Source organism: Neoarius graeffei, chromosome 20 (assembly GCF_027579695.1).
Source record: "Neoarius graeffei isolate fNeoGra1 chromosome 20, fNeoGra1.pri, whole genome shotgun sequence".
Lineage (NCBI taxonomy): Eukaryota > Metazoa > Chordata > Actinopteri > Siluriformes > Ariidae > Neoarius > Neoarius graeffei.
In genome coordinates, this window is record NC_083588.1 from 61665805 (window position 1) to 61692650 (window position 26846).

At 42.4% G+C, this 26846-nt stretch overlaps 2 protein-coding genes across 6 annotated transcripts in view; one reads left to right on the plus strand and one right to left on the minus strand.

The window, feature by feature from the left end:
- csnk1da (casein kinase 1, delta a) overlaps positions 1–24519 on the plus strand; it is a 59773-nt gene extending 35254 nt beyond the window's left edge. Inside the window, exons 3-9 of one of the 2 annotated variants that reach the window (XM_060902136.1) lie at positions 9086–9234; positions 10070–10298; positions 10388–10558; positions 11971–12119; positions 12430–12598; positions 15125–15237; positions 22906–24519. In XM_060902136.1, coding sequence (XP_060758119.1) covers positions 9086–9234; positions 10070–10298; positions 10388–10558; positions 11971–12119; positions 12430–12598; positions 15125–15237; positions 22906–22956 — 1031 coding nt within the window. In that variant the 3' untranslated portion in view covers positions 22957–24519. Of the gene's footprint in view, positions 1–9085; positions 9235–10069; positions 10299–10387; positions 10559–11970; positions 12120–12429; positions 12599–15124; positions 15238–15902; positions 15951–22905 lie in introns of those variants that run through there. The other variant, XM_060902137.1, reaches the window with a different exon arrangement.
- A 241-nt stretch (positions 24520–24760) lies between these two features.
- glyr1 (glyoxylate reductase 1 homolog (Arabidopsis)) overlaps positions 24761–26846 on the minus strand; it is a 32303-nt gene continuing 30217 nt past the window's right edge. For all 4 annotated transcript variants that reach the window (XM_060902135.1, XM_060902132.1, XM_060902134.1 and 1 more), the window contains one exon: positions 24761–26752. In XM_060902135.1, coding sequence (XP_060758118.1) covers positions 26678–26752 — 75 coding nt within the window. In that variant the 3' untranslated portion in view covers positions 24761–26677. The remainder of the gene's footprint in view (positions 26753–26846) is intronic.

Here is a 26846-nt window from a genome sequence, read left to right on the forward strand (position 1 = left end):
ATCTCTCTCACACACACACACACACGCACACCAGTCAGCTGCAGCCCTCCTGAGCGCTGATGGCTCTTCCGTCTGTCGCTCTTCTCCCTAAATATCACCCGTGTGGTCGCCTATAGATGGAGCAGGAATACAACTGTTATTTACGGCTGCGACCAACAATTATTTTTGTACTCTTGTAGCCAGTCTTTTTAATTGGAACATACTAAATGCAGTTGCTAATTAAAAAAAAAAAAATCAATTAGTCTTTCTAGCATGTCAATCAAGACATGGTTAGTTGTAAATGAAATTATCAAATTTACTTTTTTTTTTTTTCCCCCCCAGGTTTTGACCATTTTAGTTGTTGCAGCTAAAATGTATAACATCAAGTCTTTTCTTATATATAATTTATTTACTTTAAGATCTAAAGTACATCCACATTTGAGACATTTTTGGAGGGGGTGGGAAAAACTAAATGTTAAGCAATAGGGGTTTAACGGTACACGTATTCATAGAGGACCGTTTCGGTACAGGACTTTCAGTACGGTGCAGATGTGTACATACAGGAAAAAACGTTTTCTGTTCCCTTCTCGTGGGTTTCATTCATTTGGTTTGATAGCATGCAATATTGTTAGCATATTGCTTATTCTACATGTATTACGTCACTCTATCCAGTGAAGAATGAGCGTTGAATATGGTTTACCAGCGCTCGAAACGGTGTCCCGACGTCCCGGGGACCATAAAAAATGTCATCGGGACACAAAATTATCATATCTGGGACAATCCCGGGACAATGGAAAAAAATAGATCTAGAAAAAAAGTTCTACATTAATATTATTTACAAAGCCATAACACATACGTAGACATTCACCTAATTTGTCAATTTTAATTTTAAAACGTTAACAGTGAAAAATACATAGTAGCTTCACTTTCGATGCACCTGCATACGTGGGCTACAGAGCAGCGCATTCTGTTCTAGAATCTTCAGCCGGAGTCCGCATTATATGGACTTGGAATGGAATTGCTAGCGCACACGCTGCGCCGACTCTTGCCAGAACAAAAATGCTGAAGTGGTTGAAGCGGACCGACCGCGGGGAAGAAACTGAAAGCCCAGACATAACGTCTCCGGGACCTTCAGGATCCAAAGTGTCATCGCCTGGTCTGCAGGCAACGCTAGCAACTGAATGAACTGAATGAACACTGTTAGACACGTTATAAAATACAACAGGAATGATGTGGATGATATTGACGGAAGATACCGTTCAACAGAATAAGTGAGTTTTCTTGGTGTCTTTCTAGTTCAGAAAGTTTAGTCAGTCAGCAGCACAACTAGGCTCGGACCTGGCACTATGTTGATGTTGCTAACATTTGCACCCACGTTTCGGCAGCGAAAGTTCATAAAATGGATAACGGAAAGTTCATAAAAATGGATAATGGTAATGGATAACGGAAAGTTCATAAAAATGGATAACGGTAATGGTGAAAATTATAAGTTGGCCTTATAAGTGCCAACAGATATTCAAGGTATAAGTAGATGAAATGAACATAAAAGGGGTCTTATTTTCAACTAAAGTGTACTGCAGATGTAGGGAGTTGAAACATTTTCTGAATGAGCTAGTTGGCCCCTTTAAATAAACGGGTATCTATTCATACAGTGAGATCGCCAAAGTTTAATAAACTGAAAATGCAATAACTGTAATTTTGAAGTAGATGATGTATAGGACATGTGTCGCTTGTGACTTATTGTAAAAATGATATAAAGGGTTCAAAATCGCATAGTTACAAATATAATAGTAACTTCATATGATAATATTAACCACCTGGTTATTTCAGAGAGGAAAAAAATGGGGACACTATTGCTTCCATTCGGGACAATACAACACAGAATTCGGGATCACTGGGGGACACAGAGGGAAAAAAGTTAATTTCGAGCCCTGTGGTTTACGATATTGCATGGTTGTCAAGGCAACATGACATAAAACTTCCACGCTAGCGAGTGACTGGGACAATTTGTGAACAAATATGGCCGCCAGGTTTGCTTCGTTAAATGCGGAAGATTTTGAGAGAGTTTTGAAAGAGAAAGACGTGTTGAACACCTGAAAGGAATGTGTATGTGGTGGTGTTATAATAATAATATTGGCTGGCTTTTTTTTCATGGTATATCAGATGTATTCCATTCAGCTAGCATGGTACTAAACGAGTCAAAGATGAGTAGCTGAATGGAATATATCTGACGGACCACTCAACACCAGCCAATATTATTTAAGTAATTAACAGTAGGCTTTTCTGCATGTGGAACATGCTTCAAATCTGCGTTCCTACATTAACTTATTAAGTGGCGGGCTGTACATTTGTTAAATCTCTGCCTTGTACATCAAGCGCACTACACGCACAACATTACGCGTAACGTGAACAAGAATCCAGAGCTTGAAGACTCGTCTTTATCATATTAAGGTCTCCTGTTTGGGAACGCTTCGGTTTCCCAGTGAAACACAACAGACGAAGATAAGTGGATAAGATGAATGCAGTGTGCCGACATTGTTCAGTCGTAATCACGGATGCTTCTGGCAACATGTCGAACTTTATCACGCAGATATTGTAATTACCAGCGGATCTGCCCTTTCACAGGACCATGTGGAGTTAATTTTCCTTAAAAAAAAAAGTTGAATGAAACTGAACAGGGTTACAAACTGGAACTGTTAATGCTGCGCTTTAGATAATATAGAAAAGCTCATTTCATTTTATTTGAGAATCTTTTATTTATTGGAGAAGTTATCAGTGGTTTGCAGCACAATTTATTTTTAGTAAGTTTCATTTAAAACGTTATTAAAACTTCGTGTTTTACAAAAGCTCATAGTAAACAACCTGCAGTTTTACATTGTGCTTCCCCCCCCCCTTACTGTACCAAAAATGAACCACAACTTCAAAAGCGAGGTGGGTTCGGCCCATAACTAACATCAATAACTAATAGGGAGGGAAAGTAATCTCATCGCCCCCTGCTGGATGCGTTCCAACCTCTATGGCAAAATGAATGGGAATGTCTTTTCAAAAATTTACATTTTGGGTTATACTTCAAAGTTAAGACAATGGCTTCCATATGTTGTGCATGTCGGGCAGCTCTATCGATCCTGGTGATCATACTTTATTTTTTCCACCGATTTGAATTGTTTTGAATTTTTTTTTTAATAAGCTGATCAAAGACTACACGGACCCGACGTCGCGTATGTGACGTCACCGCAAGTCTAGCGCCTTTCCAAATCTGTAGCGGCCGGCGAGTAGCCTACATCAACATGCCGATTTGTATAGCGTGGTTGGCGGTAGGGCTGTGCCGATAGACGATGCCATCGTCCATCGACGATGGTGGTCATCCATCGCGATGGAGAGCCACCATCGTGATACCACGCCCCCTCCTGTCATAATCATGCATACGGTATCATCTGGGCCTATTTAACCTAAAAAGTTAGTTTTTTGTTAGTTTAGTTAGTTAGTTTTGTTTAATATATAAGTATATTATATAACGTGTGTATATATATAAATACATAATTATATAAATTATAAAGTAATATCCTATTACCGCTTGTTCACGTAGGCTATGGTGCAGGAACGTGCTAGTGAACATGACGTGTTTACACAAATACAGTATGCTACTAATAATAAATTTTGACTTCATTTTTTAGCCTACACTATACTTTTAATGTAAAATTTGTCATGTTGTTCAAACAAATAGCCACTATTAACGACTTCAGTCGGGAAATATTGCACCTTATCAAACGGCAGTGAAGCGCAGACTTCGGCAGAAGTCAAATAACTTTAATCTGGTAAATAGGCCTACTTTCAGACACAGACTGGTCCACTCTAAGCCATAATGTCAAACCAAATGGAAGAATGAAGGTGATTCTGATAAATGTAAAGACAGTAAAAAAAAAATTAAATCATGATTTTAAAAGCGGCTGCAGTAATTCAAACACTAATAAATTGGAAAAATTAGCGCGTTCAAGTGCGCACTAAAGGCCGAAACGCATCTTCAATTGATATGGTGTAAATAAACAATGAGTAATAGCTTAAGTGTAGTTTCTTCTCATAGTTTGAATACTAGTCTTTCATTGTTAGAGCAGATTAATATCTTGCCGTGATCAGTGAGTGCTCGGGGAGGTTCATTTCCACCTGCGCTTTGCGCAGCTCATTTCTCCGAAGCCAGCTGTGCGCAAACGCAGTGTTGACTGCTCGGCAAACTCCAAACGCTCGGTCTGTACTGGCCCTCTGTTGCGCAAGCGAGTTGGTTATGGCCAGGTTCAAATTGTGCCCAAAACAACTTAACCACGGCCATTTCAATTGCCTGATGGCTGTGACAATATTCGCCCCGTTGTTATGCAGGCGATCTTTTTCTCCTCTATTTTCCATTCGGCAAGTGTCTCGCGCAATGCGTCTTCTAAATTGTCCGCTGAATGCGTCTCTGGCATGAAACTCGTCTGCAGGCATTTGGGCTGCATTGCCCACTCTCGGTCCACATAATGTACGGTAGCTGACATATAGGGCATCATGTTGCAGCTGGACCACATATCCGTTATCAAGGCCAAATATTCCACATCACCTAGCGCTTTTTTTTCCTTTACGTGCCAAAGCCTCGGATGAGTATCTAATACTTTTAATAATAATAATAATAATAATATATTTAATAACGTGGTATTAAAATCCCCCGCCCACGATATCATCGTCCATCACGATGTTTGCACTGTAAACATCGTCGATGCCAATTAAGGGGACATCGCACAGCCCTAGTTGGCAGAGTATTTCTGTACCAATAAGAAATGCATCCCTCGTGAGGATAACCATTACAGATCAGGGCATGTAGTCATCTGCCGGTGGTTGCAGTCTGGCGCAAAACATAGCATGATCAAAATACATAGATCTTCCCGGTCATGGGATAGCTAAGCCTACTGCTGACGTAATATGAGCGACTCTGACTAGACAGTTTGGTTGTAGTCCGTTTCTGACAGGTTAGGTGCAATTTTGATCTTTTAAAAGACAGCGAAATTTCTTTTAAAGAAAGGGTAGGGGTCGGCGCGAGGCGAGGCTTGTGGTGGCGCAAGCAGGCAGGACCGACCGCCCGCCAGCATCTTTCGGCAACGCTCATCACAGAATTAGTTGCAGCTGTGATAACGGAAATCGTCATTGCTTTCTTCAATGTTTATGCTAACGACAACTCATGATGATTTCCGGCAACGTTTTGGCGCTAGTATCAGCTCACTTCTACAATTCACGGAGAAACAAGCTATACGTACATGGTTTTGATCACTTCTTAAGTTCTAGTTATTTTGGTTAGTTTTCAAAGTTACTTCGCCAATATGGCGAAAGTTTTGGACCGCAAAAATGAGGATCGTGCCAGGGAAATCGATAAATCGAACGGGATAAAGAACCGTTTCCGATGGGCATGGCTCGATAGTAGCGTTACCGTGCAGATAGGGACACAAACTGTGACGACGTGCCTGACGGAACATATCCGAAAAGTGGACGTGCCGGAAAGGTTCTGCGTATTCTGTGCTCAGATATGATCAATTATGGAAACAGAGGAGCTAGAAACATCCAGGAGCACATCAAAACAAAAAAGCACAAAGGTATGTTTTAATTAAATTGTCAAAGATAGTCAGGAGGAATCTAATATATCGTTACGGTTACCTCCGTTATTGCTCAAAAAAATATATCTATATCTGTAGGGATTTATCTTAGTTTATAAACGTTTTGAACCATCATTGAATTTGAAAACATTCATATATGGGAAATTGGCAGACATTTCAGAGTTTTTTTTTTTTTTTTTTTTTTTTTTAAATGTCCCATTCTCATCCCTGACAGTATGGCTCTCGGCTTAGGAACGCTACCGCTAGGATCGCAGTGCTCCACTTTCCCTCCCTATACGATTGTGATTATCTGGTATTTTTATTTTTTAAATAAACAGACAAGGTGATCCTTTGAGAAATGTCGTGATGGTGGTGTTTTGAATCCGGTTCCTTTTACCTTTTCTCCAGCCTGCATGTTTTTCCCCAGCGTATCCTCCAAGGTCACCTCATAGATGTGTTTTATAGTTTAATACAGACCCCTGTTTAGCGTTTAATCATGCTGTTGACCTCCAACCCAACATCATCGTCGTCCTCACCTCCATCGCTGTACGTCATTTTATCTGTGCTCTAGGAGGAGGTCACCTTCAGGGCAGCGGAAAAATCTGATTTAGTCCTGTGGACGATATGTGATTTCCCTATCGTGATGACGTCAAAATTCTTCATTCTAGGTGTTTCTTTAATACATGTGATTGATGTATAAGTTTTCTAACAAACTGCTAACAATAAAGTTGAGTTTAATTAAAAGAAATTCAGAGAGACTTTATTTACACAGTATTAAAATTTTGAAAATGTTACAATAGCAATGATCTCAAAACACTACGTGTTATTTCGTCACCTAATTTTAACTTTAAATTGACTAACAGTGTCTTTCCGTCGTACTTAATCTCTCGCTAGCATCTTTTGCTTTTATAAAAACATGACTAGACTTCTGTCGATGGTGCGTCCAGCAAAAGCAAAAGTTTTGCTTTGTGAATTAACTGTTAAGGTTAAAATCACTTAGGCTACGTTCACACTGCAGGCTGAAGTGACTCAAATCCGATCTTTTCGCCCATATGTGACCTGTATCCGATCTTTTATTGACAATATGAACGACACAGATCCGATTTTTTCAAATCCGACCCAGGCCGTTTGGATATGTGGTGCTAATTCCGATTCCTATCCGCTCTTTTCATATGCGACTTCAGTCTGAACCGCCAGGTCGCATTCATCCGACTTACACGTCATCAACAAGCCACAAACGTCACTATTCTGCGCTGAAGTAGGCGGCGGGTCTCTCAAAAAAGTTACAACAACATGGCGCATAATCACGGGCGCAGATAGAGGGTGGGACGAGTCATATTTAAATTCACCTCGTTCGGTCCCCCCCACTTATAGGGAGGAAAAAACGTCTATGCTGTCTTTCTTTGCATAAGGCAAACCTCACGGAAAAATCAAAAGACTAATTACCATTCGGTTTATTGAGGTGCACAGCAGTGTATACATAGTTGCAACAACTCACATAAAACAAAACAAAGACTGATATTCGGTTGGTTGAGCTGCGCAGACTGCACAGGTTGCGAGCTCGAGCTTGGTTGCTATGGTTACTAACAACAAGTTTGACAGGCATATCGGGGTTGGGGTTGGTTTGCTGGCAGCTTTGTCCCCCCCAGTTTTTTGTCTCCCCCCCCCCCCCCCAGTTCAAAAAACGTATCTGTGCCCCTGCGCATGACATCAATGCGAGGGACGCTTCGGGCTGTGAAGGTTCTGAATCTTCTCAATGGAAAGACGCAGAGGTTAGGGAGCTGATTTCCATTTGGGGGGATGCAGCTATTCAAGCTAGATTGGATGAGTCATACCGCAACCGGGCGGTTTTACTTCCGTAAGCACTGGCCATGCTCACTGCGTGTGACGTCGTCGTATCCTGCAGTGCGCATGCGGAACACTTTTAGGTCGCTTTTCGTTCATACTGAGGATCACATACAAGTCGCATATATTTGTTAATGTGAACGACCTCACAAAAAAATCGGATTTCACAAAAAAATCGGAATTGAGCATTAAGCCTTGCAGTGTGAACGTAGCGTTAGATTTTCAGGATCTGATTCGGCGTATTTTTGAATCTCACCATGGTGTTTTTACATTTTATTAATTTATTTTAGACTGCTTTGGCAACAATTTTCTTAAGCTGCATCAACTATCTTGGTACGAGAGAGCGAAAGGTTTTTGACGTTTTGCATATTATGCGGATGATGTAAAATGAGTGTGATGGTATTAAATGGTTCTTTCTTGAGACTGTTTTTGTTTGACACAAGTCAAGGAATTATGGGGAAATAAATTTTTCTTACAGAATGCCTCATGAATTATGGGTCGTAATGTGACGTGCTTTTGATGCTTGGACCCCTAATTAAAGGGATATAAGCTAATAAAGCAGGAGTAGTGTATGAAACCACACATCTGTTCTGTAGCTTGTGTGTCAGTAATATAAATGTTGTAATGACGCACTGCAGTTGTGATTTGATTCATTTAGTCTCTCAAAATTTGTATGAATGAAATCATGACTGAAAAGACTTATGATTCAGAAATGACCCGTGCACAACGGTGTGCAGTGTCATCTTTTTAAATAAATCAAATTGTAACAAGTAGATGTTTAATATTAAACGTACTACGGGTTCAATATATCTTTTAAAACAAATTCTCTGACCCAGGAAAGTGATGAATTGGAACAGTTTCAAAAACAAGTTGCCAATTTAACCAGAAATAGAGCTCCGAAGTCGGCCAAAGTGACCGTGGTAACGGTTATAACCTGGCTCTGTAACTGTAACGTCTGTTATTGTGAATCAGATCAGTCATGTCACAAGTTCTGATGGCACAGGCTCTCCATGAAAGAACGTGATCATAGGACCAGTGTGCTGCACAGATTGAGACCTCTGCTGTTCAGTGTGATCACATTAAATGCGTAACTAATAATGCTGATTTCTACAGTGGCACTATTTTTGCATCATGATGCATCATTACACCCCGAAGTCATATTAATAACTACTGATTAACTGACAAAGACCTCGGTCTGATATTTTCCCCATAAAAACTGAGCAAGCGACGTTAATAAGGAGTTTATAATGTTGTGTTGTTTTTTTTTTAAAATAAAGATTAAAATAGATGGTCACTATAATGAGGTGTGACACTGCTTTGTCATATTTGTAACGTCGTTGAGTCACACATGCAGAATAAACAGCTAGTGGTTTCAAAACTGAATTTATTTCTCCTCTTGAGTAATACATGGCATGCTCTGAGAAAGATAGAAATATAATCTGTATTGGCTTATTTTTCAACAAAATGATGCTCAAATTAAGTTTTTTGAAAGTTCGTAATCGCCCATGTGCATTACAGGAAAATTCTGCCTGCCAAGGAACCAATCAGAACGCACGATTTTACCGGAAATAGCTTGTGCCATATAATAAGTGTTTAAAAGGTATTTAGAACGGTGTGGATATAGAAATGTTTTTTTTTCCCTTCTATAGTGGGAATCCCGACGATTAAGTGGTGTGGAGCTGAAGGAGATTACAACGTGATGGTGATGGAGCTCCTCGGCCCGAGTCTGGAGGATCTGTTCAACTTCTGCTCCCGTAAATTCAGCCTCAAGACTGTTCTACTGCTGGCTGACCAGATGGTAAATCCTCTCTCTCTCTCTCTCTCTCTCTCTCTCTCTCACACTCTCACGCTGTTAATTAGAGGGCTCGTGTAGTGAGGTGACTGCTGAAGGAACTAGTGTTCATGTTACACAGATTTGAGTGTGTTCTCGGCTCTTTTGCATTGGCACCGTGGCTCCTCTTTTATCAGCTGACTGATGGAGCTGTAAACGCCCGAGGGGATTTTGGAACAAAAATCCTTTTATACGCTTACTGATTGAATCATTGCTTTGTTTGTGCTGTGATTTGCATCATAAGTTTCTCCATCGCTTCCTTTTCACTTTGATAAGCTTCGTTTGCGTAGATGTTTTTACTCGTATCCCCGATTTCCACCGACCGAGCCGGCATGGGTGGTTCAGCGTCGTTCACTACTACTTCTGGTTTATTAAACGAAGTGTTAAATTCCAAATCCATGTCATAGCAAGGGCTTATGGGAGACTTCAGAGTTCTGGATTCTGATTAAAAAGTAGTGTTCGAGTCCTTACGCGTTTTGTTTATTCTGGACGTGTTGCTTCTCGGAAAATATTTTGTTAGTATCAGCGATACCACTCCGATACAGTTTGTCATGCCAGGTCATGAAAATTAATTTGAGTTGCTGAGTCACGGTGATTAAATGTGCAGCGGGAACACACCGATCATGTTGAACCTTATCCTGTGTCTCTAAAACAGCACCAGATGAACTTTTGACTCTGTGTATTTCTGGTTGATTCTAGACAATGATGTTGAGAAGGAGATGATGTGTGTTTAACTGGAAATGAGGTTTCATGTATCGTTTGCAGTAAAGGTTCTGTATAATATGGTGTGTGTGTGTCTCAGATCAGCCGTATCGAGTACATCCACTCGAAAAACTTCATCCATAGAGACGTGAAGCCCGATAACTTCCTGATGGGACTGGGGAAGAAAGGCAACCTCGTTTACATCATCGACTTCGGCCTGGCCAAGAAGTACAGAGACGCCCGGACACACCAGCACATACCGTACAGAGAGAACAAGAACCTGACTGGCACGGCCCGCTACGCCTCCATCAACACACATCTGGGCATAGGTATATATACACACACACTCTTACACACGCCTTACAGAGAATCAGACCAACACACAGCAAATCCACGGAGTTTCCATCTTCCCACACAGAGCAGAGCAGAAGAGACGATCTGGAGTCGCTCGGCTACGTCCTCATGTACTTCAACCTCGGCTCTCTGCCCTGGCAAGGGCTAAAAGCTGCGACCAAGAGGCAGAAATACGAACGCATCAGCGAGAAGAAAATGTCCACGCCTATCGAAGTGCTGTGCAAAGGATACCCGTGTAGGTTTTAATTGTGATTCGGTTCTAAGTTTCATCGCATTCTCACATACTGGAGCAGGACCTGTGTCTCAAATCAACACGTGATCACATTATCTGTAGTTTTAAAACGCTTGCTTTTTCGTCAGCCTTAGTGAAGCCAATGTGGAAGTGCTAAATGCTGCAGTTCCTCGAATGGCCACTTGAGGCAGGCTCAAAAAGCGAGTCAGTTTCCACAGACCCTCATGTCCAACATGTTTACAGCCTGGTACAAAACACGGTTTCGGTCTCTGTGACTACTCTGTCGGGGTGAACTTATTTGTCTATAATTCAGCAGTTTTAAATTATACCGAGCCAGACATTTTATGCATAATTAGGGGCGGGGCTGATTTGAATGACAGCCGGGTTTGTCATCTTGTTCGCCGCTAGCTGGCATTACTTCAAAACTTGCGTCAGAAAATAATGTATGCAGCCTTGCCGATTTTCGTGTAAGAGCTTTTCCACGTAAACGACTTTTACGCACTACGACACCTGTAAGTGACTTTAATTCGCTTTATTAGGTCGGACTTGCCTTTCAGTATTTTTAATGTAGTTGCCGCTGCTGAAGTTTGTCTGGGTCTCTCAGGCAGTAAATTAGGCTCAGACTGACAATTTAACAGCTTGATATAGGAATAATATCCATTCAGCATGAAGATTCGTGTAGAAACGGTCAGTCGTTCACCAAGAGACATGTCTCTGAACTAAATCGTGGGTTTGATCGATTGTTTATCACGTACCACCGTGCGATGTGACCATCATAGACTGACCAGCTAACAGGAGCTGCTATCGATCTCAGCCCTTAGAGCGCTAGCAAGCTAGATATTAACCAAGCTAACACTAGCTATTAGGGGGGGAAAATATCACAAATGTTTTAATAATTAGTTACATGCCCGGTGACCTTGATTTTGTAAACTGGCCGTTGAGGTTTATGGTCTGTATCTTATGGAGCAGCTTTTTTTTTTTTTGGGTTTAGCCAGTAGCTTGTTGGTTAGCTTGTTCATTTTGATGTTAGGTGTGTTCTGGCCATACTATTCCAGCGGCCAGGCTTCACTATCCCCGCCCCTTTCTCCATTTATAGACTAGCCAGGAGTTAGACGGCATGGACGCTGCCAAGATGGCGACGCCTGTAGCCTCCTTATTTTAGCTTCAATCCCGCTCTTGAGAAATCCTATGAGTGACATCAGAGGCTTTGTCCATTATTTTTCCAGTCTATGGTCCCAGTGCATCTATAAATATTCATTAAAAATTGAATATTTTTCTCGTTATTAAACCTCTCCTCTTGTCTTCTAGACTAATACAGTAATGACTAGTGCATGTGTGATTTGAGACACAGCCCTAAGTTTCATTCTGTTGGTGTGAGTTCTTGCTTTAGCCCTCCCCTCTCTGTCTTCTCACAGCCGAGTTTGCGACGTACCTCAACTTCTGCCGCTCCTTACGCTTCGACGACAAGCCCGACTACTCCTACCTGCGACAGCTCTTCAGGAACCTCTTCCACAGACAGGGATTCTCCTACGACTACGTGTTCGACTGGAACATGCTGAAATTCGTGCGTGTCCACAGGCCAGCCTTCACTTTCGCTTTGTAAAATTAATTCATGGGTTAAATCTGTCCGAGTTTCAGTAGAACACTGATCAGCTACGCTTTTTTTTGTTTGCGGCGTAAAAGGTGTGAATTGTAGAATAAAGAAAAGGGTTACTGGGGGGGATCAGTGGTGTTCCTGTTACCACCCTGAAGTTGATGGATTTTATTTTTCTGTAAAAACTCATCCGGAAGTGTTTTACTTGTAACACCACAGCAATTTAGCAACGATTGAAATTTTCAGATTATTAAAGTGAGTCTTTTTTTTTTTTTTTAAGGGAGCGAACAGAGCAGCGGAGGACGCCGAGAGGGAGCGGAGGGATCGAGAGGAGCGTTTGAGACACGGCAGGAATCCGGCAGCCAGAGGAATGCCGTCAGCCTCAAGCAGACCCAGAGGGACACAGGATGTAGCCCCGCCCGCTCCACTCACACCCACCTCGCACACGGGTGAGAATACTTGGACTGAAAAAGTGTCTTATGGAGGGGGAAAAAGCCACCAGGAGCGCATTTACTAGCGTGTTAAGCCTAGGTCACAACCGGCCGTACGTGCTCCTACGGCCAGTCTACGTGCAAAAAACGCACGGAGGGCGTGCGTGTGACGTGCTGATTTTCAAGCCGTAGACTGGCCGCAGAGGTTCTTTGTCATGTCAAACTCTACGGGCGCTTACGTTTTTTTCAGGTTGTAAGACAAACTTACGGCCAACGTGCATCTTTCTCCACGAACAAAAAAAAAAAAAAACAGTGATTTGGGGAAACGCCAAAAATCGCACGGCCAAAAAATCGTACGTCCGGTTGTGACCTAGGCTTTAGGCATATTACAATTAGTTTCATGAGAGATTTTCATGTATTTTGTAGTGCAGGAGTTTTATAGCAAACAGTGAGCTGCCTGGTTGGATGCAAATTCTGAATTTCTGCATATAAAACACTTCGAATGTTCTTGAAGTGTCGGAGGAATTTTTTTTCTTTTCTAAAAGAATATAAATTCCACTTATATACCAAACACACTTCCTTAGACTTTGATGTTTAACCACCAGCAAGCTGGAAACTGAACACTTGTTAATAATTCATACCACATGTACGACTTTACTCTCGCTTTACTGTGAAGTGTGAGAGTCTTGTTTTCATTTCTGAGCTTTATTTCCTGCGTTGGCAGGGACCTTTGTGGTTTTCGGTAGCAGTCGAGTGTCTCCCCTGGGTTCTTGTGATTTTCTTGTTTGTTTTTTTTTTCAGCTGAGAGGAAGTGGTAAACTAGTTGCACATGTTCCCTCTAAACAGGAAGTCGTGACACACGGTGTTGCGTCAAGGGCCGAACCAATGTTCCTTATTTAACGGAGGAAGTAACCGGGGCATTGGTGTAAAACCCAGCCTGTATATTATTATTACTACGTGTGTCTAATTGGTGCATCAGTGAAATGTCGCAGTCGGTTGCGTCATGGAGGAGGAGTAAACTGACGAGAACACAAATCAAGATTCTAGTTCTGGTTTATTTTCTATGAACACGCACTTTGGCTACTCTGAATATTTTTTTTTCCCGGATTTAACATTAACAGTTTGTCAGCACATGTACGTGTAACGTAAGTGACGAAAGACCAGAGGAACGTTCCTTGCACTGACTTAGCAGTCGTGTAGGTGGTGTTGTGGTGAAGCCAAACAAAACCCAAAAGATAAACTCCTTTGATACTGATAAATGATATCCATACGAGGCATGCTTGATTTGTTTATTTTTACCCGTATACTCTACAGATTCTTTTGATTTTAAAATAAAACTTCCCTGGGTGCTGCCGTTTTCCTTTCTCCGAGGTTCTGATATCGTACTCCGAGCGCAAATTGCGCAACAGAATCTGAGATTGTGATCTCTCATGATATTTGATGTATCGCCCACCTGTAGGTTAACTGTGACTTGTGTTTTCTTGTCCTGGTTAAAGTGCCATTCCACCATTGGATGTATTCTTTGGCATAAAATACAATATATTTTGACAACATATATAAATGGTATCACTAGATAGAGAAATCTTTTAGCTTCAAAATGATATATCAAACATAATTTTTTGATAACGACAATTATATTAATTTTGCGACCAAAGTCACCTACCCTTTTAATTTCCGCGCGTGATGTCATCGGCAGGTTCCCCTTCTTGTGTATCGCGTGACGTGGCACATATTATCAGCAATGGCGGATAGAACGCGATAAAAATCTCATCTCATTATCTCTAGCCGCTTTATCCTTCTACAGGGTCGCAGGCGAGCTGGAGCCTATCCCAGCTGACTACGGGCGAAAGGCGGGGTACACCCTGGACAAGTCGCCAGGTCATCACAGGGCTGACACATAGACACAGACAACCATTCACACTCACATTCACACCTACGCTCAATTTAGAGTCACCAGTTAACCTAACCTGCATGTCTTTGGACTGTGGGGGAAACCGGAGCACCCGGAGGAAACCCACGCGGACACGGGGAGAACATGCAAACTCCGCACAGAAAGGCCCTCGCCGGCCACGGGGCTCGAACCCGGACCTTCTTGCTGTGAGGCGACAGCGCTAACCACTACACCACCGTGCCGCCCTGCGATAAAAATAATACCAATAAATCTAGCTAACTGAAAGATTAACTCAATTTTTCGCAATTTTTTTGGCCCCCATATACGAGGAGAAATAACTCTCTCACTTTGGGGGTTTCCTGGTCTAAAAATAGACCGACACGTGGTACACAAGAAGGGGAACCTGCCGATGACATCACGTTTCACTACCGCGCGGAAATTAAAAGGGTAGGTGACTTTGGTCGCAAAATTAATATACTTGTCGTCAAAAAATTATGTTTGATATATCATTTTGAAGCTAAAAGATTTCTCTGTCTAGTCATGTTGTCATAAAATATATTGTATTTTATGCCAAAGAATACATCCAGTGGTGGAATGTCACTTTAAAGTCTGCGCTTCACACTAACGTCACTCTAACGATGATGCGCTTTCAGGAATGGAGCGTGAGAGGAAGGTCAGCATGCGGTTACACCGCGGCGCTCCGGTGAACATCTCCTCTTCTGACCTGACCGGCCGACAGGACACCTCACGAATGTCCACGTCACAGGTACGACCCCCGCTCATGCCACGCCCCCCCTCCTTTCTTCCCTCCCTGAGCTTTCCCGTCGTCAGTGGTGTGTAAGCCGCCGTTTGGCTGTAGTCGTGGCCACAGTGCTACTTCCTGCTCTTCCGTGGCTCCCTGTCTTTGCCCTCTAGATGCAGCACTGTAAAGCCTTATGTGGTGTTTTTCTTTGTGCTTTTGTTTTCAGTGTTCTGTCGAGGAGACGGTGGTGTAGGGAGCCTTGTGAGAGCTGTTTATATGCTAAGAGCTTTAATTTAATTTGATTTACTAGCTGCTATGCTAGCACATCCTGTTAAAGACACCGTATTAAAGACCGAAGGAAAGAGTCCGAGTCGTGTTCATCTTGTAACTGTGTCTTTCTAAAGTTTACGCTTTTGCCATTTGGATACGTGTTCAGACGTGTTCTTTTGCTTTACTTTATAAACAGACAGGCTACTGTTGCGCAAATCCTCTCCTGTTTGCTTAGTGTTTTTGTTATCGATGATAATGATTTAAAAAAAACAAAAAAAACCCAACTTATTTTTGGCTCCCATTTCCAACGAAAAGCACGGTGTTGTAATGTGCTTGCCATTGTTTTTCTTTACATCCTCAATGCCTCCCCCCTCTCCCCCTTCCTCTTCATCCTCATTCTCCAACCTTGCCCACTTCAGAATAGCATTCCCTTCGATCTCCACGGCAAGTAGAGAGGCAGCAGCGGGTGAGTGAGCGAGTGACGCTCTGCTGCCATTTTGTGTGGCTGCGTTTTTCCTCCTGCACTCAATAAAACCATTTCCTGTCTGCTCCCTCACACTGTATAATCCCAGCACTTCCTTTTTTTTTTTTTTTTGCCAAGCGATCTGGCTTGGGGGAGAAATCGTGGCTTTTAATAAATAAAGATGCCTAATATTGCTAGCTGTAATATTCCCGTCAATGTTAGCTTCAGTATCTTCGCCCCAGTAGTGCAGAATTACAGAAGTCAACTTCGAATGGCAAAAAAAGTATACGTTTTCCCCTGACATTTAGATTTAAAGTCCAAAACCTTAAACTTAATTTTTTATGTAAAGAATAAAGCACTGAGTGGTGCCGTTACAGGAAAATAATCAACAACAAGCTGCTGTAGTGAAGCAGAGGTATTTTTCTTTTATTAAAGCATTATAATGTTCATGAACAAGACGGTAACTCTCTTCACTCGCGTTATAGCAGCTGTAAACAGTCTGTCCCTCACACTCGAAGCACAAAGTTTTTTTTTTTTTTTTTTTTTTTTTTTCACGTTACAGTGAGACGGCAAACAGTGTGAACTCTTCTGTCCTGCACATGAGGACCGTCACTGGAGACTCCTTCCATTTAAAAAAAAAAAACCCCGAATGTCTAGGTTTTTTGTTAAATGGCACAATTTTCACAATGTTTAATTTTTAAATGGCGTGGCGCGTCGATCAGGCAGGTCTCTGAGTGAGCCGTTACTATAGCAACGATGACGCATTTAATAACGGCAAACCTGTTTGGAGCTGCTGTTGTAGAAAATTAATCAATTCCGAATCCAGAACTCAGCAGCACTGCGGGATAAATTCTCATCAGTTCACTGTAACAAACTCGCTTTGTCAGACACACTAATGACCGCTGAGATGATGCTTACTGAGAGAACGAGTTTAAGTAATAACTTCCTTTTCACACACAAGTTCCACGAAATCGAGTCGTACAGGAGCCGATCGCGGCTATAGACCCTTTTCAGTCACGTGACCTTCGTAAACGCGACCACCATTTTGGACACGTAGCGGACTTCGGCTCGAATCGGTTTGAATGCGAGGAAGGCAACAAACGGAGAACATACAAGAAAAAGGAGCGAGATGCAGAAAACACCTTCGCTATCCAGCGACGTAGAGCATTTACAGGGCGAGCAGAGGGAGAAATAACAACAGTAACGACACATTAGCAACGGCGTACAGAAATAACGGTTTATGGCACAGACCCTTTCGGTTCTCGCTCATCTAGCTGCTACAATGACTGCTTAGACTGCAACAATAATACCTAACACACATTTAAGTATCCGTCGTAAAGACGTGAAACTCGTCGAGTGACGAGTGTGTTCATTGATAAGCTAACACGATCTAAAAGTAGACATACCATCACACTGCCCTGGCGCTGTGTACAGTTTACCTTCTACGGTTTGTGCACTCGCTATTTGCCATTACTTTCTCCAACCGTTGTTACAGATTACAGGGAACGGCCTGGATTTAAGAGACAAATACATGTTCCTCTTGTTTTGAACACTTATTTGTAGGCAGTGCTTAATTTGTAAAGTGGGAGGTCCCGGAGCGCAGAGGATGAGCGGCTCCGGTGCAGAAAAAAAAGAGGGGGGAGGGGGGTGCGGCGCTGCGCTTCTGGGCATGTTTTGTAATAACACTGCAAATTAAGTTCATCTGCAGATATTTTGTGGATGTTGTTTCATGAGAGAAATCACCAACAAGACAGATATCAAAATCAGACATTAACACTAAATAAACTTGCATTTTATTTATTTATTTTTTTTGTTACGTAGTCAAAAGAGGTGTCGGATCACCGGATCCAGTGTAAATAGCTGCCGGAGCCAACGCCCGAGGTTCCGGAGCGCGCTCCGGCTTGCTCCCCCTCAAATTAAGCGCTGTTTGTAGAACACTGCCTCTGATCTGTCCTACAGTCTACCAACAGCAAAGGAACACAACGCTAGCTAATGTCGTTAGCTAATAGCTACTACAGAAGAACAAAGAGGTTACAATGGGTTATTTTAGCCTATTTGGTTACACACTCGCCGCCACAGAATGTTAACAGCAATGTAATGCCTTTTCTGGCTAATTTTATTCGTCTTACCTCCAACAAAGTGGTCACTGCACAAGCGCTGGTATGCCGAGGGCTGCCAATCTTTCCTGTTTATGGCCGCTATCCATCTTCTCCGTCGGTCAGCATCTACCGGGATCCGATAAAATGATAACCCTTGCCTTGTTTGTTGATGGTTACTACGTCCAGGTGCACAACAATATAGTGGCATGATGGAAGTCTTGCTGAAAATAAACACTTTCTTTGCTGCCGTTCCTCAATGCTGGCTGTGGTAAACTACTGGTAGTACACGTCCAAAATGGCGGCCGCGTTTGTCGTGACGTCACGTGAAAAGGGTCCATAAGCCGTCTACGATGGGATTGAGCAGAATAACTGTTTTATTCTATCCACATTCACTGGATTTTGAGAAATGGAGCTTTTTAAAAAAAAATTATTTATTGGGGGGCAAATGCAATAAATATAAATTTTATACAAAATGTCCGACAATGATTTCTGCTCAGAATGTAAACAAACCAGCGCAATGACGAGCAATTTGTGAAAAATGCGACAATTCTTGAAAAAGAAAATGTTCTGACCATCAAATACTTTTATTCCATATTCTGTTACTTTTTTTTCGTGGTTTGGTTTTGGAGTAGTTTTTATTTTGTCCTTGGTTGGTTCAACAACATGCGCTGCCATTTTTTGTTTTTCTCTACTCATGGTATATGAGCTGATATCCTAGTAGTAGAGTAGCTAATCAGAGCACACGATTGCTCAGATCCAGTGAATGTGGATAGAATTAAAAAAAAAAATTAGATTAGTCTTTCTGTAGCTAAAGTGATCGACGTTTATGACGTCCAGTTGCTGATTGAATCTCCTCAGCCCTGCCGAGCTCTTCGTTCAGAGAGGATTTTTTTTTTTTTTTTTTTTAATCGAGATGAGATTGAGATGCGAACTAAAACACAGCGATGCAAGTGTCGTCTGTTCCGTGCATCTCCTCCACAGATGTTTTGGACGCTGTGGAACTGAGCTGGTTTCCTGTAGCTAAAAGTGAGCGAGGAGGAAAGGACGATGATTTCATCGCCGTGGTGATGTAACATTATAAGGGAATGTAACCTCATACCAGTGCAAATAAAGTATGGGCTTTTAAACCGGGCATCACTTCAACAATTGTGTAATCTAAAGCATCTCTTGTCCCCCAGACAGCGTGGGAACAGAAAATTAATCAGCGTGCTCTCAGAGTCCGACATCAACCTGAATTCCCACCAACCCATCTGCTGGATCTGAAACACTTCCAGTCATATTAATATCTTCGTGCGACTGTCATGAACGCGTCCATCTGGAGCTCTCCTCGCATAAATGACCATTTTTAAAGAGTTTTTAAAGTGAAAATCCTAATCAATCTGGTTTATGACGTCTTTTGTAAATATCACAGAGCGACTTTATAAAACGACTCCAGATGAAGCGCTGAGCGTCCGTGTTGGACCGAGCGCCGCGCAGAGCAGAGTGCGTTTGAGGTGTTGTAGAAGTGGAGTGAAGGACTAGGACTGATCCGTCTGCTTTTCTCCCGCCGCTCTGAGCTGCTTTACCGCCTGCAGCCCTGCCGAGCTGCTCGAGTCCGGATGCTTTGCGATGTGAAACCTGGGGCCTTGTTTATCAGCTGCTTTATGAATTTATGATGCTCCAAAATGCTTGTCATCTTTGAAAATTAATCCTTCATGGCAAACAGTCCATTTGTTGACCGTATAATAATCAGTCTTTTTATATTTCAATTAAAGACTTGTTGAATTTTGTATGTAATCTTTTAATATGTTAAATATTCATTTAAATTTAGAACATTTTTTTTTTTTTTTTTCACCGTTAACTTGCGCTGTGAATTGAAATTACGTTACAGGACAGGCATTTGGTAGACGCTCTGATCCAGAGTAATACACTCGGTCTCTCAGGGCCTGGGGAGCAGTTGGGGGTTTGGTGCCTTGCTCAAGGGCCCAAAGCTGCTTCTCTAACCTGTAGGCCATGGATGAACTTTACACCTGGATGAACTTGCCGGTTTTTTTTTTTTTTTAAATGTATAAATACAAGGCATGAATGGGGATCGAACCCATGATCTTCAGTTTGAGTATATTAAATGTCATTGAACTCCTGTTTTGTTTTGTTTTTTTCCCCCTCTTTATGCAACTTCTTGGCTGTTTTATAGCAAAGATAAATGTGGTTCTACATGTTGTGCATCATAGAAATAATCTTTGCGTATCATGAGATGTAGATCTCGATCACCCAGCCTTCTGCTGAATCGATTTTAATCTCATCTCATTATCTGTAGCCGCTTTACCCTGTTCTACAGGGTCGCAGGCGAGCTGGAGCCTATCCCAGCTGACTGCGGGCGAAAGGCGGGGTACACCCTGGACAAGTCGCCAGGTCATCACAGGGCTGACACATAGGCTACGTTTACATTAGACCGTATCTGTCTCGTTTTCTTCGCGGATGCACTGTCCGTTTACATTAAACCGCCTGGAAACGGGAATCCGCCAGCGTCCACGTATTCAATCCAGATCGTGTCTGGTCCGGTGCTGTGTAAACATTGAGATACGTGGATACGCTGTGCTGAGCTCTAGCTGGCGTCTCATTGGACAACGTCACTGTGACATCCACCTTCCTGATTCGCTGGCGTTGGTCATGTGACGCGACTGCTGAAAAACGGCGCGGACTTCCGCCTTGTATCACCTTTCATTAAAGAGTATAAAAGTATGAAAATACTGATGCAAATACTGCCCATTGTGTAGTTATGATGGTCTTTAGGCTTGCCATCCTTCCACTTGCAAGTGGTAAGTGACTTGCGCACAGCGGCTCAGTCCCGAATCACAGCTTGTGCACTTCACTCGCGTGAGCTGTGCAGGGCCGGAGTGCGCACCCTCCAGAGGGCACTCGCTGTTCAGGGCGGAGTGATTTGGAGCGCAGGATGCCTGCGGAGCCGAGCGTATCCGTGTATTGGCGTTGCTGTGTGCACGCGAATCGTTTTAAAAACGTTAATCTGATGATCCGCTGATACGGTCTAATGTAAACATGGGCTTAGACACAGACAACCATTCACACTCACATTCACACCTACGGTCAATTTAGAGTCACCAGTTAACCTAACCTGCATGTCTTTGGACTGTGGGGGAAACCGGAGCACCCGGAGGAAACCCACGCGGACACGGGGAGAACATGCAAACTCCGCACAGAAAGGCCCTCGCCGGCCACGGGGCTCGAACCCGGACCTTCTTGCTGTGAGGCGACAGCGCTAACCACTACACCACCGTGCCACCTAACCTTTAATCATAAATTTTAAACTGCTCTCTCTCACACACACAAGGTCACAGGCAGATATGATTGGGTTAGTGTGACTGAGAGAGAAGTAGAGATGTGCACACACAGGTAGAGTGTGAGTGTTACACACAGATACACAGCAATAGACAGTGTCTGTCTCTCTCACACACACACACACAGAGAGAGAGAGACAGTCCTCCGTCCCGCCCAGACAGCATGGCCTTCTTGTCCTCTTTGCCCTCTGTAATGGACGGCTGTGGATTTGTTGATTTTCAGACTCATGATTCCGTGAAGGGGGAAAAAACACTTATCTGAAAATATTGATCTCAGCCTGAGTGTTAGAGTTTTACAGAATAATCAAATGTATGGTTTCTTGTTGTTTTGGGTAAACAAGGCTCCTGGTCTGTCTCTGGCATGGTGTGTGTGTGTGTGTGTATTGTGCATGCAGGCTGTTTTATTTGTGCTTCACTGTTGCCTGTGTCGTGCTTTACGCTGTCTGTGTGTTTTTGTAAGTTTTGTGTGTTTTTATCCTGTGTAAGTGTGTAAGTATGTTTCCTCTTTTAATTCTCTATCATAGGATTAACAAGTGGCTGATTTTAACATTTCAGGTTGTGTTTTGTTTTTTAATGCCTCTGTAACGGTGTCCCGTGGGAGCAGGAGCCTTTCCACTGGTTTAGTTCCTGCTCCGGAGTCGTTCCTTTTCTCCAGACGTACCGATGAAGAGTTAAATGTCGGACTGACAGAATTACCGAGCTCGTCCTCCTCATCCGTTTAAGCAACAGCGGATTACTTCCGCGTGTTTAGTAGAACAGAATCTCCTCCAGGTGTTCCTTCAGACTTCAGTGAGAACGTGCTGCTCCTCAGCCTTCTCCTCTCTCATGACTCACAATGGGGGGAAAAGAATAACGTCATCTTTTTCCACTTCCTGTTTGAGATCGGCTCCAGGTGTTGTTAAACAGCAGATAAGAGCGTCGTGTGTTCATACATGTAGGAGTACTACACCCGGTGAAATGATCATGGTGTGTGTTGGCCGATTTAAACCCCACACACACCGTGTGATCTTTTTTGATGTTTCTCACTCGGACATCCTGGAGTGTAAAAAGTTAAATGATGAACCTGAACTCCACGTCTTTAAATCGGTCAGTTTTACACACGTGCACGCAGTTGTTAATATTTGCTGTTTTCCTGCATCATCACGCCATCTCTCTCTCTCACACTCCGTCTGCCTTTTTTCTTTTCCCCTCTGAGACACACAGCAAGCAACACACAGACTGATCTAGAGAGAGATCTGTCACTCACTTTTTTTTTTCTTTCCCCGCTAGCCTTTCTAACTCTTATCTAACTGTCTTTTTACTTCTCTGTCGTCTCTCTACTTCTGTCTCCATCTCTCTCTCCCTCCCTCCCTGCTGATGGAAGTTAAACTGCAGATATATGACTGACGCGTCAGTGTTGTAAATGAGTACAGGATGATGGTTTCTTTTTGAGTTTTAGGGATTTTTTTTTTTTTAAACTAAGTTTTCATCCCGTTTGACCGAGTGAGCGTGATGACCCTGACTGTGTGTGTTTGTGTCCCATCAGGCTCTGTCCCGCGTCACTCCGAGCGGCCTGCAGTCTGCTGTTCCTCGATGAGCGTCTGCGCAGCCGCAGTCACCCTTGAGCAAAACAAAGCCACACAGACTCGACTTTTTCTTTTCTTTTTCCTCAACACACTAACACGGTCACTGAGGGAGACGGAGACGTACACACCCCTCTCTCTGTCTGTCTCTCTCTCTCATCTCTCTCTCTCTCACGCGCAGTCACACTGGAAATCAAACAGCTGAGGCACGTGGTCTCAACACACTTCACTCTGATCTACAAAGACCTCTGGAGTGGGTGGGGCTTTGACACAAGGGGGAGGGTTAAGATGTTTCTCTGCCTGTCAGAGGTGCAGTGGGCGGAGCATCGCAAGCAGTGCAAAAAATAAAACTCCTCCCCTGAGCTTCAGATGGAGCTGTACTCTTACTGATAGCCATCGATCATGTGTTCCTCTGAACTTTTTTTTTTTTTTTAAATCCTTTTTTCTTTCCCTCTGGTTTATTAACAAATATTAAACTCGGTTTTCACCAGCTGCGGGTGTGCTGATTCATGGGAGATTATGTCTGAAAAGTTCTTGCAAAAAAAAAAAAAATCCAGGTGGATGAAAGTGCAGTTAGATGAGAGAGAGTGTTAATGTGTTTTTTTTTTTTTGGACTTGTTTTTGGGACTTTTAGATCTGATCTGTTGTGGGGAGTAACCAGCGTTTTTGACATTTTGCAGATTATTATTAGTTGTGCGGCGTTTGGGGGGAGAAATGGGGTTGGATCACAGCCGCACCGGAAGTCTTTTTTTTTTTTTTTTCCCCCCCTCTCATGTCCTCCTCCCCTCCTGCATTCCCAGAAGCTGTGAAGTTCATGTTGCTGCAGTTGTGTCTCTCTCTCTCATGGACATGAGAGGTTTGGGCTTTGTGTCCGTGTGTTTTTTTTTTTTTTTTTTTTCTGTATTAAAGGACTAGAGCATGTTGATTTTGTTGTTCTTTGGATGGTGTAATGATGCAAGAGTCCGGCAGGATCAAATACGATGGTGATGGAATGAAGGTGATCTTCGAGAGGAACGGTTGTCTGTGCCCTTTAATTTTTTTTTTTTTTTAAACTTCTTGAATTTTATTTGCTGAACATTACCCAGGCTTTTAGAGTGAATCAATCTTTGCTGATGCGTGGAGTTGTTGAAGAAGCAAACACGATGACGGCTCTTCAGCGTAGTCGAGTGTTTAGGCGTGTCTCTGAGGGGAGGAAGGGCATTCTGTTGTGTGTAGGATGTGTAGACTGTGAGGTACTTTTTTTTTTTTGGGGGGGGAGGGTTCCCACCCTCTGTAGCCTCTTGTTCATGTGTGTATGTGGCAGGCTGTAGTGTTTAGAGGGATGATGAGGACTTTGTCTTTACTACAATTCACAAGCGGCTGGTGCAAGTGAGAGCACACTTTTTGGGATCGAGTGATTCTGGGTTGTTTTTTTCTCCTGACTTGACTGATTTCATCACCCAAGCTCCACACTGTGCTGTATCCAATGGAATGATGGGAATCTTCCTGCTTGGGAAGGTTTTTTTTTTTTCTTTCATTTGTATTGCCACTGTATTTGTGTATTTTAAATTGTGTAAATAAATTAATAAGTACTTGTACGTTTCAGGAGTTGTTTTATGCCAGTGTTGCAATCGAGTCACTGAACCTCAAGCCCGCCCCAGGAGGGAGAGGGTTAACATGCGCTTGTCCATCACTCAGCAAGCCCCGCTATTGATGTGGGTGGAGTCTTGCTAAAATGATGATTGCAGTGCCTTCTCAAATCCAATAGTTGTGCGTGTGGGTGGTTTTCAGGGCTTCTAGTTTAGTCTAAAACTTAATATAAGAAGATCAAACACGCAGTTAAACAGGATCGTGGTTGGTTTATTGGGGGAAGGGTTCAGTGAACTGGACAATCAAACATGACATTCACATTTACAAGAAATTATAAATATTTCTCCAATCAGCTTGCTTTTTTTTTTTTTTACACCATTAGAAAGACTGTCAAACTCACAAATCGAGCATTTACAGGAAACAAGTCTGTTAAACACAAAAGCAAACAAAAAGAGCTGATCGAGTTAAGTCACGGATTAAATCTGTTCCAGGTTAGATTGTGATGAGAAACCTGACTGAGCACTAAACTCGTAACACTCTGAATAATAATCCAATGTTTGCGTTAAAACAATACTGTACCTCTCAGTTCTCAGGGTCAGACATCACACTCACGGTCTTTAAAACCAACAACCAAAAAAAACAAACCAACAAATTATAACTTATGGATAAAAGGTTACAAAAAGACAGCCATGAACACATGCTTAATCTCCACCAAATTCAAATCACATGACCAGTGTGTCTGACAAAATCAAAATCGATTAGTGACCTGATCAAGTATAGAACAAAACCTCCTCGGTGGAGATCCAACCCCAAAAGTCTTTGCTTTTCCAACAACTAAAACTAAACATTTTCTTCATATCTATCCTCAGTTTAGCTTACACATCTGCAAAGTGTAAAAACATGGAAGGGGAGAAAAAAAAAAAATCAGCTGTGAAAGAAGTCATTCTGATATTAAACACGAGATTAATACAAGTCTCAAAAGGATTTATTAAAAAAAAAAAAAGTCACATTTTCTGTCTTGAATAAGCGAACTAAACCTCACTGCGTGGCCAAAACTTTAGTTTGAAGCTTCTCCAAAGATTTAAAATAAATAAATACATCTAGGTGTGGGGTTAGGAGATTATTAAGGCAATGCAGTGGTGGCGTCTTCATGCTCCTGTAGCCTGCGCGATTCTGGACTATTACACAGAGGGGAAGAAGGAAAAAAAAGTACGAGGGAGGAAATAAAATGAAGGACGCACCGATCCGATCCTAAACACTACAAATCGATATCGATAATGGTTTCTGCAGTCAACTACAGCTCATGATGTCAAATTAAAATGGCCGCTCGGGGCATTAAGAGTAAACACAACACTTCTTTACCTTTAAACAACTTAAAATACTATGTACACACAGCTAGAAAGGAGGAAACCAATATAGACGCCTCCATGTTTGTTCAGAAGCTAGCGAGATAACTGATGCGCGTGAGGGATGGACCTTTTCCTCTTCAAAAGTAAATACTTGTGTGTGTATATATATCCAATAATACAGTAAAATGTAAAGAAATACTAGTGTTTTACTGTTAACTGCGAGGGCAGCCATTTTTTTGGGGGGGGCGCTTTCTTTTGCTTCCTAGTCAAAAGGTCCAAAATTACAGCTTTTATTTGAGCGCAGCACGAGTTACATAATCGTTATTTCAATCTTAGATAAAAGGACTGAGGAGATTTCCTCTAATGCTGCAAGTCCATCTCAGTCTCTTAATTTTTCTTCACCGCCGTCTCGATGTGGTTTAGCGAGATGATTTAAAAACAGATTTTTGAAATGGGATGAGGGAAAAAAAAAATTGTACTTATCAGACCATGTAAAGAGCTTTTACGATTCTTAAATGAAGGAAGCGTCAGCACTGGATGACACTCAGACCTGAGGTTTGTTTTGTTATTGGAAGAAAATCGGTGCAACCAGAAAAAACAGCTACAGTGGATCGAATCGGATCCACACGCACCTCCAAGCTCCATCATAAAATCCCCTCCTACAGAGGAGAGCACAACTCCGTCAGTGCAACACTCAGAGGATGAGAGCGGGAGGAGGGGGAGGGAGAGAAAAAAAAAAAAAACACAAACTGAAGGAGGGGAAAAAAAAAAAAAACAGGATTGTTGTGGTCCAGAATTTCGAGCACATCTTCAGGGATTAGTGAATATAAGCTCTGTATACTGCAGACATGTCGTTGTCCGACTGGTCCAGCGCCTTCGCTCTCTTATACACCTACAGAAACAAACACGGACATCGCTGAAGAACCGCACGCTTCATTCAGCTTCGCACAACAGTGTCACGTCAATCTCTTACAGGTTTCAAAATC